This window comes from Bombina bombina, chromosome 2 (assembly GCF_027579735.1).
Source record: "Bombina bombina isolate aBomBom1 chromosome 2, aBomBom1.pri, whole genome shotgun sequence".
NCBI classification, from domain to species: Eukaryota; Metazoa; Chordata; class Amphibia; order Anura; family Bombinatoridae; genus Bombina; species Bombina bombina.
In genome coordinates, this window is record NC_069500.1 from 606,400,360 (window position 1) to 606,415,489 (window position 15,130).

Sequence of the window (15,130 nt, forward strand, 5' to 3'; positions counted from 1 at the left end):
TAGACCTGCACCAGGCTGGGAAGACTGAATCTGCAATAGGTAAGTGGCTTGGTGTGAAGAAATCAACTGTGGGAGCAATAATTAGAAAATGGAAGACATACAAGACCACTGATAATCTCCCTCGATCCGGGGCTCCACGCAAGATCTCACCCCATGGGGTCAAAATGATCTCAAGAATGGTGAGCAAACATCCCAGAACCACACGGGGGACCTAGTGAATGACCTACAGAGAGCTGGGACCAACGTAACAAAGGCTACCATCAGTAACACACTACGCCGCCAGGGACTCAGATCCTGCAGTGCTAGATGTGTCCCCCTGCTTAAGCCAGTACATGTCCGGGCCCGTTTGAAGGATGCTAGAGAGCATTTGGATGATCCAGAAGTGGATTGGGAGAATGTCATATGGTCAGATGAAACCAAAGTAGAACTGTTTGGTAGAAACACAACTCGTCGTGTTTGGAGGAGAGAGAATGCTGAGTTGCAACCAAAGAACACCATACCTACGGTGAAGCATGGGGGTGGCAACACCATGCTTTGGGGCTGTTTCTCTGCAAAGGGAACAGGACGACTGATCCGTGTACATGAAAGAATGGGGCCATGTATCGTGAGATTTTGAGTGCAATCCTCCTTCCATCAGCAAGGGCATTGAAGATGAAATGTGGCGATCCCAAACACACCGAAGGAGTGGCTTGGTAAGAAGCATTTCAAGGTCCTGTAGTGGCCTAGCCAGTCTCCAGATCTCAACCCCATAGAAAACCTTTGGAGGGAGTTGAAAGTCCGTGTTGCCCAGCGACAGCCCCAAAACATCACTGCTCTAGAGGAGATCTGCATGCAGGAATGGGCCAACATACCTGCAACAGTGTGTGACAACCTTGTGAAGACTTACAGAAAATGTTTGACCTCTGTCATTGCCAACAAAGGATATATAACAAAGTAAAGGATATTAGACCAGTGAGCGCAGGGTGAACAACACCAAACTCCTGAGAATACCTATGTGTTCCCAAAATAGGTAAATAAAATAGCTAAAAAGGGGGAGTGAATCAGGAGCGCTACAGCTAAAGGTGCTAAGAAATAAGACTATATATTCTATACTTAAAAATATGACAAGGACAATATCGTATCTAAAATATGACACAATTTAATTGCACAAACGATAATAACAAATAAAAACGGACGTCTCCGTAAGTAAAACTTCTTAAGTTGCCGCCATATAAATGTTGCAATAGCAAAAAGAGTTCGTGGTGTAAGTATAAACAGTCCAGTGTACACTTTCAGTATTTTTATTACTACTTCACATTAATATAAAAAGGTAGTCCCTATCACTAAATTTCACAGAGCTCCCTTAAAAGTGATCGTTATAGTAAATATTATGTCTTTTAGACAATATCTCAATCATGTCTGTTAAAATTATCTACTAAAAACATTTATTAAAAACATTTATTAAAAACAATGAGTACTTAGAATATAGTTAGAAGATAGTTATATTGTGGGTCTAAATCGGTACTATTTGTGTCAGATAATAAAGTGCAAAAACGTGCATTACATAGCTATTATTAATCCAATAGAAATGGGGAAATGTCTAGTTCAGAATTTAGACCAGCCGGGAACAGAGTATTATGTCTATAAATCAATTCTGCCTCTTTTATTTTCAGAAATTTTTCTAAATTCCCCCCCCCTCCAATTCTTCTTAACTTGTAGTATGCCCCAATACTTTAAATCTTTAGTATTGCCCTTGTGTACAGATTTAAAGTGCCTATATAGATTAGTGTCTATCACTCCCTTCTCAATACATAATAGATGTTCTCTTATCCTATCTTTGATCATACGCTTAGTCTCCCCAAAATAAAACAAGTTGCATGTGCATTTAAGAATATAGATTACCCCCTTCGTGGTGCATCTAATGCATTCCTTAATAGAGATTTCTTCTCCTGAATTTGGAATAGTGATAGCTTTCCTTTTGTCACTATGTGTGCACTCCCAGGTGTTTCATAACCAATGAGAAGCAAGCTACACCTTTAAATGAAGATACACCTGTTGCAGATTATTCATCTTGAGAAAGCCCTGTAGAGGGAGAAACGCGTTGATGTGCTGCAACAACTACTGAGATTCACTATATGTAGCTGGAGCTACCACAGTGTTCATGAGGATTGTGCAATTACGCTAATATAATTAGCTATTGGAAAGACTTTGCAACTAACTCTCTGAACTCCTTATCGGATAATCAAGTTTACTTACATCATTCATTTTTGTACCTTGCGTGCTACCTAGCACTAAGAGCAGGTACTTGTCATCGGATGATTGCTATACTCTAGATAAAAGAGTCACCACTACCGCTGTTGGCTGGTTCCGAATTTGGACCAATCAGAGAGCCCGTTTGGGACAGCGCCCACATAAGTGACGTCATCACGCATACGGCTGTAACTAACTCACAGAGAACATTGAGTGGAAAGTCTGGGGTAAGCCCTTGTTTACTAGCAAACCAACACGTAATAAAAATACTGAAAGTGTACACTGGACTGTTTATACTTACACCACGAACTCTTTTTGCTATTGCAACATTTATATGGCGGCAACTTAAGAAGTTTTACTTACGGAGACGTCCGTTTTTATTTGTTATTATCGTTTGTGCAATTAAATTGTGTCATATTTTAGATACGATATTGTCCTTGTCATATTTTTAAGTATAGAATATATAGTCTTATTTCTTAGCACCTTTAGCTGTAGCGCTCCTGATTCACTCCCCCTTTTTATATATAACAAAGTATTGAGATGAACTTTTGATATTGACCAAATACTTATTTTCCACCATAATTTGCAAATAATTTTTTTCCAAATAAGACCATGTGATTGTCTGGATTTGTTTCCACATTTTGTCTCTCATAGTTGAGGTATACCTATGATGAAAATTACAGGCCTCTCTCATCTTCTTAAGTGGGAGAACTTGCACAATTGGTGGCTGACTAAATACTTTTTTGCCCCACTGTGTGTATATATATATATATATATATATATATATATATATATATACTGTATATATATATTAGGTTAGGGAATAAAGCATTTGTGGTGATGCTATAATTTCACCATCTGGTGTCTTGCCTTAGGCCTAGTATTATGCTATTCTAGTCCAGCCATGTGTAACATTTAAATAATACAGTATATTTAATTTTTTTAATCAACTTGAGATCTGTTGTCATTGCCAACATTAGAAATATTTTTAAATGTCTTCTTATTTCCGGTTTCATATCACCAGAATACAATAATCCTGCCCAATCTAGACTCTGTGCTACATGATCCAAAACACTGGGAGACTCCCTATAAATTTAACCCAAATCATTTTTTGGATAAAGATGGGAACTTTGTGGCCCCTGAAGCTTTTCTACCATTTTCCGCAGGTAAGTCCTTAAACATTTTCATTGACCAGTAATTATATAAACACATACTGTATATCATCAAGTATAACAATATTTTTTTATTAGATCTTTGGCACATCTATTATGCATTGGACTTTGGATGTTGAAGAGAGTAAGATATGTGATATATTATACATTTAGTAGTATTATTATTATCAGTTATTTGTAAAGCGCCAACAGATTCCACAGTGCTAATTAACAGTAATTATTCATTACCCTACTAAACCAGAAGATCACTTGCAGTGACATTTCAGGTCACATTAAATATAGAATAAAGCAAAGTTTATGGATTAGATTACCCAAAACACTATATTGAAAAAGTCCCTTTGGGTAATAATACTCTAAATGCAAGATTAATTTCACCAGACTCATGGACTTTATCATCAGTAGTTTGCAGATCAAATACAGATCAAGTGTTGCTTACAGAGTGGACATGGCTCTGCAGACTGAATATCAATACAACAACCAAAGCAGTATAGATAGGGGAGAGACTTACTTCACCGGGTAAATTTTGAGCACACAAAACTCATAACTGTGTATCTCCAACTTTCGGCATCCTCTGTGTTGGAATCCCTCCTGGCTGCTCTCTTCCTTCACTGCCAGTCTCAGATTCAGACGTCACTCAGTCACATGACCCAAATTGCCCAATAAAGCAGCAGAAAAGCCAGAGCTGGGGAAACTCACTCTGTTATCTGCCGGTGGAACTGGAAATGTGAAATAACAAGTGTAAAGCAGTCCAGCGAGCCAACTTCATAAAATGTTATTGCAACAAAATTTAAAACATGTTAAAAGGAGCATTGTCATGTAGATGAAACCTACGCGTTTCGGCATATAGCCGTAATCATGGTTTAAGAAAACTACATTAAGCCCACACTAAAACTAGATAAAACAGAGCTTATTGGTTAATAGAACATGACATCACTATACCAATTGAAGGAACACCATACTATTTATCACAATATATTAAAGGGAATATGTCAACAGGAACATTGTAAATAAATTGAGTAACTTTAATAAACACAAGACCTGCCTATTAGTATGTGTCACTAAGATACATGTGTACGTAGAAATAGCTTACTTGGTAATTTTAATACTGTCCTGTCTCAATCATCATAAATAATCACAATTTACTTTATACACATACCACCATCAATTGGATGGTAATCTTAAAGTTACAGTCTCCTATGAATTTTAATGGAGGGAAAACACACCCAGAGCAGATATAAGTATTGTATGTGTGCTGAATGAAAAGTACAATATTACAAAAGATATAAATGTGTGAGAGCTGAGTGTTTATATGTTAGAAAAGAGACACAATGACACCCTGGTGTGCACTTTAAAATTCCAGTACATATTGCATTTGCAGAGTAATCTATACTTATCATTACCTCTCTTAGACTTGACAATTTGTTCAATTGCCCTCGATTTAAATGAAGTATCACTCCCATAATGTTTTTGAGCAAAATATTGCACCAGGGGGGTGGTAGAAGTATCAACACTAACGGAGGGCTAGTAGTGAGTCCTACATATTGGACCCTACTAAGTACACATGATGCAAGGTAAATGACATATGTGGAGGTACAATTCAAACATCTTTTATAGGATATGTAATACTAGTTACCATAGAGGTGAAAGTAGATGAAACCTCAAGATAGTCACAGGCCCTGCATGTAGTTTGATTGCATCTATACATGCCCTGACAGCTAACTCAGAAACTCTGTGGTTGTGAAAAAGGTTTTAATACAGGAGGTAAAAGAATATCACCCAAAGATTTACCCTTTCTGTAGGAATATCCTGTACCTTGAGCCACCACTTTAACTCACTTGTCATCGGCAGCAAAACATTTTTTAAGTGAGCACAATTTTACAAACTTTGACATTAGTTGTTATATTGCCATTCTGGCAATACATGAGTTACATCCAAGAAGCTGATCATCCTTTCATGACATAAGAAGTTAAAATTGAGATTATACTCATTGTTATTAAACCATCCAACAAAATTATTTGCCTCTGTTTCACCACCAATCCAAACCCGCAGAAGTTCATCTATAAATCTCTTACAGACTTTAATATTATGTTTGTAGGGGTTGTCAGCTACAAAGATGTAGGACACCTTGCATCAACCTAAATATAGGTTGGCTTAAGAGGGGGCAAACTTTGCTCACATAGCCGTCCCACATCTCTGGAGGTAACACACCCACTCAAACTCAAAATAGTTTTGTGGTAGTAGATATTGTGTGACCTCAATTACATAGTCATGGAAAGCAGCTGTATAGTCAGAAAACTCTTCCAAAAAGAATTTAACAGCCAAAATTCCCTTGTCATGGGGTATAGTAGTGTATAATGCTGTAACATCAATAGTTAATCAACCATACTCCCCCCTCCAGGACTGCTTCTGAAGGGTGTTTAAAAGTTGTTTAGTGTCCCTTAAATAGCTGGGAATGACCAGTACCAGTGGCTGTAAGATGGCATCTAACCACTGTGACAGACGTTCAAAGATAGACCCAATTCCACCCACAATTGGTCTTCCTTGAATGACAGTTAAGGATTGGTGCCCCTTTGGGAGGTGGTGGAAAATAGGAGTTACAGGTGACTCCACCAACATAAATTTCATGGTATCCCTATCTATAAATCCTCTTTCCAAACAATCATCCAAAAGGTGCACACGATCACTCTGAAATCTCAAAGTAGGAGTTATAGGAGGGTTTTTTTTTATAGTTTATTCAGTATTATTCAGTTGTCTCAAAGCTTCATTTATGTAATCCTCTTGGTTTAAAACAACCATTGAACCACCCTTATCAACCGCCTTGGTAACTATTTGTTGGTTTTCTTGTAAAGCTACAAGGCAATTTCTTTTGGCTCTGGATAAATTATCCACTTTGTTGGTTCTGTGTTGTTTCAATCTGAGGTCAGATTACACTATTATAAAGAATGTTTATAATACCACACCTCTACTCTGAATGGGATAAAAAGTGGATGATTGTCTGAAACCTGTAAAACTATTAGTAGCTTGAGTTTCAGATGTTGCACAACCTTCCTGCTATAAAGTGTCTAATGTTATTACATCACAAGTATGGTGTTCCTTTAACTGGTATAGTGATGTAATGTTCTATTAACCAATAAGCAGTGTTTTACTAAGTTTTAAGAGCTGGGCTTAATGTATTTTTTTAAGCCATGATTACGGCTATATGCCTTAACACGTAGGCTTTTAATCTACATGACAAAGCTCCTTTTAACATGTACCACCATGTTTTAATTAATTTTGCAGACACTGCCATGTTACCAGAAATGGACATGAAATAATTAGTGTTCAAAAGTGTAATCTATGTTTGTTGAATAATAAAAAAAAAAATACAAAACAAAAAGATACAAAATATAAAAAACAAACTTTATGCTACCTGATACATTTATTTATTTCTTGACACGGTGAGTCCACGGGATCATCAATTACTGTTGGGAATATCACTCCTGGCCAGCAGGAGGAGGAAAAAACCACACCAAAGCTGTTAAGTATCACTTTCCTTCCCACAAACCCCAGTCATTCGACCGAAGGAAAGGAGAAAAAGGAAATAACACAAGGTGCAGAGGTGCCTGAGGTTTTTATAACAAAAATTGTCTGAAAACAGGGAGGGCCATGGACACACCGTGTCAAGAAAGAAATACATTTATCAGGTAAGCATAAATTTTGTTTTCTTTCTTATGACACGGTGAGTCCACGGGATCATCAATTACTGTTGGCAATCAATACCAAAGCTAGAGGACACAGATGATAAGGGAGGGACAAGACAGGGAACCTAAACAGAAGGCACCACTGCTAAAAGAACCTTTCTCCCAAAAGAAGCCCCAGTCGAGGCAAAAGTATTGAATTTAGAAAATTTAGAAAAAGTGTGCAAAGAAGACCAAGTCGCAGCCTTACAGATCTGTTCTACAGAAGCCTCATTCTTGAAGGCCCAAGAAGAAGACACCGCCCTGGTGGAATGAGCTGTAATTCTCTCAGCAGGCTGCTGTCCAGCAGTCTCATATGCCAAACGAATAATGCCTCTCAACCAGAGAGAAGGAGAAGTGGAAGTAGATTTCTGACCCTGACATTTTCCAAAAAAGCAAACAAACATGGCAGAAGACTGACGAAAGTCCTTAGTAGCCTGCAAATAGAACTTAAGAGCACGCACAACGTCTAAGTTGAGTAACAAACGTTCCTTATGAGAGGAAAGATTCAGACAGAGAGAAGGAACAACAATCTCCTAATTAATATTCCTGTCCAAAACAACCTTAGAAAGAAAACCAAACTTAGTACGGAGAACTGCCTTATATGAGTGAAATATGAGATAAAAGGAATCACACTGCAAAGCTGAGAGATCAGAAACACTCCTAGCAGAAGAAATAGCAGTAAGAAACAAAAACTTCCAAGATAATAACTTAATATCTATGGAATGCATAAGCTCTAATGGAGCCTGTTGTAAAACTCTCTAAGAACAAGGTAAAGACTCCAAGGTGGAGCAACTGATTTAAACACAGGCCTGATTCTAACCAAGGCCTGACAAAAGGATTGTACATCCGGCCCGTCCTCCAGATGCTTGTGCAGCAGAATGGAAAGAGCAGAAATCTGACCCTTGAGGGTACTGACAGATAACTCTTTCTCAAGACCTTCCTGGAGAAAAGACAAAATCCTTGGGATCCTGACCTTACTTCAAGAATATCCTTTAGACTCACACCAATAAAGATATTTACGCCATATCTTATGGTAAATCCTTCTAGTAACAGGCTTATGCGCCTGAACCATGGTCTCAATAACTGATTCAGAAAATCCACGCTTGGCTAAAATCAAGCGTTCAATCTCCAAGCAGTCAGCTTCAGAGAAACTACATTCGGATGAAGGAAGGGCCCCTGAAGCAGAAGGTCCTAGAGACATCTCTACTAGATCTGCATACCAGATTCTGCGAGACCACGCAGGAGCTATTAGAATCAGCAATGCTTTCTCCTGCCTGATCCGAGCAATGACTCACGGATGGAGAGCAAACGGAGGAAACAGATATGCCAACCTGAAGTTCCAAGGAACTTCCAGAGCATCTATCAGAAAGGCTTGAGGGCCTCTCAACCTCAAATCATACCTTGAGAGCTTGGTGTTCTGAGGAGACGCCATCAGATCCAACTCTGGTAACCCCCAATTGGTTGTTAACCTGGAGAACACTTCCGGATGGAGTTCCCACTACCCGGGATGGAAAGTTTGTCTGCTCAGAAAATCCAATTCCCAATTGTCCACTTCTGGAATGTGGATAGCAGATAGACAGCAATTGTGAGCTTCCGCCCACTGGATGATCCATGCCACCTTCTTCATGGCTAGGGAACTCTGAGTTCCCCCTTAGTGGTTGATGTATGCCACTGGGGTTATGTTGTCCATCTGGAATCTGATAAACCGGGCTAGGGCCAGCTGAGGCCAAGCCATTAAGGCATTGAAGATCGCTCTTAACTCCAGAATGTTTATGGAGAGAGCAGATTCCTCCTGAGACCAAAGTCCCTGCGCCTTCAACGAGTTCCAGACTGCACCCCTCCCTAACAGGCTGGCATCCATGGTCACAATTACCCAAGAGGGTCTCTGATACCACGTCCCCTGGCACAGATGTTCTTGTGACAGCCACCACTGTAGGGAGTCCCTTGTTGATTGATCCAGAACTATTCTCTGAGATAGATCTATATAATCCCGTTCCACTGAGCGAGCATGCATAGCTGCAGAGGTCTCAAATGGAAACGAGCAAACGGAACTATGTCCATGGAAGCCACCATCAACCCAATTACTTCCATGTACTGGGCTACTCCGTCAGAAAAATCTTCATAGCTAAAGAATCTTTAATCGTTCCTAAGAAGGTCACTCATGTAGAAGGAACCAGGGAACTTTTCCCCAATTTGATCTTCCAATCATGGGAACGGAGAAAGGCCAACAAGATATTTGTATGAGATTCTGCTAGTTGAAAGGATGGCGCCTGAACCAGAATGTCGTCCAGATAAGGCGCCACTGCAATGCCCCGAGACCGAATTACTGCCAATAGAGCTCCCAGGACCTTTGAGAAAATTCAGGGAGCTGTGACAAGGCCAAATGGAAGCGCTACAAATTGAAAATGTTTGTCTAGATAGGCAAACCTCAGATATTTGTGATGATTCCTGTGAATGGGAATGTGTAGGTACGCATCCTTCAGGTCTATGGATGTCATGAATCGGCCATCTTGAATCAGTGGCAGAATGGAACGGATAGTCTCCATCTTGAAGGACGGTACTCTGAGGAACTTGTTTAGTAACTTTAGATCTAGAATGGGCCTCAAAACTTCCCTCTTTTTTGGGAACCACAAACAGATTGGAGTAAAACCCGAGACCCGGTTCCTGATTTGAGACAGATACTATCACTCCCAAGAGGGAAAAGTACTGCACACATTTCAAGAACGCCTCTCTTTTTATCCGGTCTACAGATAATGTTGACAGGTGGAACCTGCCTCTGGGAGGAAAGGTTTTGAACTCTAACTTGTACCCCTGAGAAACAATGTCCACTGCCAACGGGTCTGGGACATCTTGCGCCCATGCCTGCGTGAACTGAGAGAGTCTGCATGAAAGGGGCAACCCCTTTCATGCTGACTTGGATTCAGCTGTGATTTTTTTGGATTGCTTCCCCTTGTTCCAAGACTGACCTGGCTTCCAAGAGGGCTTGGATTGCTCCTGCTTGGCAGATGAAGGGGAAGACTTACCTCTAAAGTTACGAAAGGGACGAAAATTATTCTGACGTCCCTTTCAAGGTCTTACCCTTGATGGGGATTAGCCAAAAGTTTAGACTTAGAAGAAACGTTCGTAGACCAAGACTAAAGCCATAGCGCCCTACGCGCTAAAATAGCAAAACCAGAAATTTTATCTCCCAACTTAATAACTTGCAAAGAAGCGTCAGTTATAAAGGAGATGGCTAACTGGAGAGTTTTAATCCTATCCTAAATCTCCTCCAAGGGAGTTTCAGCTTGTAAGGACTCGGACAAAGCATCAAACCAATAAGCAGCCGCACTGGTTACTGTAGCAATGCACACCGCCGGTTGCCATTGCAACCCCTAATGAACATAAATCTTCTTTAAAAGGGCCTCCAGTTTTTTATCCATAGGATCCTTAAACGAACAACTTTCTACAATGGGAAAGTAGTCCTCTTAGCCAAAGTGGAAATAGCCCCTTCCACCTTAGGAACCGATTGCCACGACTCCTTGAAGGAGTCAGCTACCGGAAACATCTTCCTAAAAACGGGGAGGGAGAAAAGGGGATTCCTGGTCTCTCCCATTCCCGGTTGATAATCTCTGTGGCACGGTCTGGCACTGGAAATACCTCCCCAGGAGAGGGGACATCAAAATATCTATTCAATTTGCTAGATTTTTTAGGGTTGACAACAACAGGCAGGTCAGAGTCGTCCAAAGTAGCTAAAACCTCCTTTAGTAAGACACATAGGTGCTCAAGCTTGAATCTGAAGGAAACCACTTCAGCATCAGATGAAACAATTACTCTATCCGAATCTGAGTTTTCACCCTCAGAGGCTACAGAAGTATCCTCCTCCTCCGACTTGCGCGTAGAGGGTGACTGGTCAGCCTGAACACGATCTGATACCTTATCTGATTCTATAATGTTCGACCTTACGCTTCCCCCGCAGCATGGGAATGGCTGCTAGTGCCTCAGATACCACCGAGGATACTTGGACAGCAATCTCAGCCTTTAAAAATACTCCAACAGCAGGATACTGCATGTGACGTCGCTGCTGATTGGGTTATAACGGGGGGGGGGGGGTGATAATGTCTGGACAGTCTCATCCTGAGGGAATGGTGGCTCAGAGTCAAAAAATGTGTCCTTATATAACAGAGTTCTATCTATACAAGAACTACAAAAAGGTAAGGGTGGCTCTACTTGGGTATCCAAACAGAGTTTGCACCTCTTCCTTGCACTAGAGGCAAAGAGAATGACTGGGGTTTGCGGGAAGGGAAGTGATACTTAACAGCTTTGCTGTGGTGCTCTTTGCCTCCTCCTGCTGGCCAGGAGTGATATTCCCAACAGTAATTGATGATCCCGTGGACTCACAGTGTCATAAGAAAGAAATAATGTTTCTCTATAAATCAAAGGGAATTAATGGAACAGTCTAATCCAGAATTTTGTTTAAAAAAAGATAGATAATCCCTTTATTACCCATTCCCCAGTTTTGCACACATGAACTAGTTTTGTCTAGCTGTGAAAAACTGTCAAAATGCACTGAGATAAGAGGCAGCCTTCAAGGACCTAGAAATTAGCATATGAGCCTACATAGGTTTACCTTTCAACAAAGAATACCAAGAGAACAAAGCAAATTTGATGATAAAAGTACATTGGAAAGTTGTTTAAAATTGCATGTTTTATCTGAACCATGAAAAGCTTAATTTTGACTAGACTGTCCCTTTAACCCCTTAACGACTGAGGACGTGCAGGGTACGTCCTCAGAAAAAAGGCAGTTAATGCCTGAGAACGTACCCTGCACGTCCTCAGTGTGGAAAGCAGCTGGAAGCGATCCTGCTCGCTTCCAGCTGCTTTCCGGTTATTGCAGTGATGCCTCGATATGGAGGCATCCTGCAATAACGTTTTTAAGTCATCCGGTGCAGAGAGAGCCTCTCTGCACCGGAGATCGGTGGCTACCTGCGTTGGTGGGTGGGAGCCGGACCGGGAGGCGGGTGGCGGCCATCGATGGCCATGTGGATGTGAAGGGGGGCGGGATCGTGGGCGGGGGTGGCTGGGGGCGCGCGCGCGTGCACGGGAGGGTGGGGGCGGGCGCGTGCACGGGGAGGGAGCGGGTGGGAACCGCTACACTACAGAAAATGGGAAATAAAAAATATGTTAAAAAAAAAATGTTAAACAATAAGCAAGGTGGTGGGGGTTAGTCTGTGGGGGGTGGGGGGGGGGGGGGAAGCTACACTACAGAAAAAAACCAAAAAAAACAAAAAAAAAGCATTTTTTTATTGCAAACTGGGTACTGGCAGACAGCTGCCAGTACCCAAGATGGCCCCCAATAAGGCAGAGGGGAGGGTTAGAGAGCGGTTTTGGGGGGGATCAGGGAGGTTGGGGGCTAAGGGGGGGATCCTACACAGTAGCATATGTAAATATGCTAAAAAAAAAATTCATTTTTTTTTAAAAACCCTTTTATTTTAGTACTGGCAGACTTTCTGCCAGTACTTAAGATGGCGGGGACAATTGTGGGGTGGGGGAGGGAAGGGAGCTGTTTGGGAGGGATCAGGGGGTGGGATGTGTCAGATGGGAGGCTGATCTCTACACTAAAGCTAAAATTAACCCTGCAAGCTCCCTACAAACTCCCTAATTAACCCTTTCACTGCTAGCCATAATACACGTGTGAGGCGCAACAGGATTTAGTGGCCTTCTAATTACCAGAAAGCAACGCCAAAGTCATATATGTCTGCTATTTCTGAACAAAGGGGATCCCAGACAAGCATTTACAACCATTTGTGCCATAATTGCACAAGCTGTTTGTAAATGATTTCAGTGAGAAACCTAAAATTGTGAAAAATTTTACGTTTTTTTTAATTTGATCGCATTTGGCGGTGAAATGGTGGCATGAAATATACCAAAATGTGCCTAGATCAATACTTGGGGTTGTCTACTACACTACACTAAAGCTAAAATTAACCCTACAAGCTCCCTAAAAGCTCCCTAATTAACCCCTTAACTGCTGGGCATGATACACTTGTGGTGCGCAGTGGCATTTAGCGGCCTTCTAATTACCAAAAAGCAACGCCAAAGCCATATATGTGTGCTATTTCTGAACAAAGGGGATCCCAGAGAAGAATTTACAACCATTTATGCCATAATTGCACAAGCTGTTTGTAAATGATTTCAGTGAGAAACCTAAAGTTTGTGAAAAAATTTGTGAAAAAGTGAACAATTTTTTGTATTTGATCGCATTTGGCGGTGAAATGGTGGTATGAAATATACCAAAATTGGCCTAGATCAATACTTTGGGATGTCTACAAAAAAAAAATATATACATGTCAAGGGATATTCAGGGATTCCTGAAAGATATCAGTGTTCTAATGTAACTAGCGCTAATTTTGGAAAAAAATGGTTTGGAAATAGCAAAGTGCTACTTATATTTATGGCCCTATAACTTGCAAAAAAAGCAAAGAACATGTAAACATTGGGTATTTCTAAACTCAGGACAAAATTTAGAAACTATTTAGCATGGGTGTTTTTTGGTGGTTTTAGATATGTAACAGATTTTGGGGGTCAAAGTTAGAAAAAGTGTGTTTTTTTCCATTTTTCCTCATATTTTATCATTTTTTTTTATAGTAAATTATAAGATATGATGAAAATAATGGTATCTTTAGAAAGTCCATTTAATGGCGAGAAAAACGGTATATAATATGTGTGGGTACAGTAAATGAGTACGAAGAAAATTACAGCTAAACACAAACACCGCAAAAATGTAAAAATAGCCTTGGTCCCAAACGGACAGAAAATGGAAAAGTGCTCTGGTCACTAAGGGGTTAAACACCATGAGCAACATAAATAAATTAATTGCATTAATAATAATTGCTATCTACTTCTTAGAAAAATTCCCATTGCAGTTGAAATCTGCTCCCCTCTGCTAATAATACAATGCATGGTTAAGGCATACTGCATTAAAGGGTCTGCAAACAGACATTATTGTTGGGTTGCCATATTAGCAAATTAACATCCTTTTTTACTGCCATTATTTTTCAATAGCCAAACTCCACACACCATTTGCCTTTTTAGGATGAGACAATCTGGGATTTAGTCCACAGAAAACAAGGCTAACCCTGTCACAAAGTTAGAATAAAGTACTCTGTTTTGCAGTTGTTATCTGTTAAAGCCAACTAGTAAAATATATGTGGCAGGATTCACCTTGAGAAGTCAGCATATGCTTCTTATGTTCTGAGATGAAATTGCTCAGTTTTTCATTGCTAAATTGCATCAAAATGGGCAAAATAATTCATGAAAATATATTGTAAATTTGTTTCATTATGCATAACTAAACATTTTATTTAAAAATCTCAAGGTGTTCACTGTCCCTTTAAGCATCACACTTTTGCTTCTGACCTTGGTGAATGTTGGTGATGCTATATGTGCGTTCACTACCAGTGACAGAGTGTTAACAAGGGTGAAAAGTATGAGCATGACTCTTACTATAAAATAGTTGCTTTATTGTTTACCATTTCCATTACATAAATAAAAATAGGTTTGGCAGACCTACTAGACGGCCATATACCATCCCTATCACATGATACTATTGGGGTTGGTTTTAAGAATAAGTTGCTCATGTGGACTTCAATGCATTTTCATCCTACGCTTGTGCTTAAATGGTTGTTCCTTGCCCACACACAGCAAACCTAACTCCATAAAAAAATTATAAATGTCCTGACACTACTATGAATTGGATAAACTAAGTAACTACAGAAACAAAGATTGGAAAGACACATATTGTGCCCTGAGACGAAAGTGCTCTTAGCAGCTGCCTATTTTTTTTTTATTTTTATTTTTTTTTGAGAAAAGAGGCATATGTTATCAAATCTATACAGTTCTATATCAGAATTCACAATTGCAACCTGTATCACTAACACAAATCATATCTGCATGAAATGAAATAGGACTTGGATCTCCATATTAACACACACATTTAGTAAATACAATATAAAGGTGAAGATATTCTGTATA

At 40.0% G+C, this 15,130-nt stretch overlaps 1 protein-coding gene across 2 annotated transcripts in view; it reads left to right on the forward strand.

Moving 5' to 3' along the window:
- Nucleotides 1-15,130, forward strand: part of LOC128649323 (cytochrome P450 2J4) — a 103,735-nt gene that overhangs the window by 87,847 nt on the left and 758 nt on the right. The window contains exons 8-9 of one of the 2 annotated variants that reach the window (XM_053702533.1): nt 3,254-3,395; nt 3,480-3,535. In XM_053702533.1, coding sequence (XP_053558508.1) covers nt 3,254-3,395; nt 3,480-3,520 — 183 coding nt within the window. In that variant the 3' untranslated portion in view covers nt 3,521-3,535. Of the gene's footprint in view, nt 1-3,253; nt 3,396-3,479; nt 3,536-15,130 lie in introns of those variants that run through there. The other variant, XM_053702532.1, reaches the window with a different exon arrangement.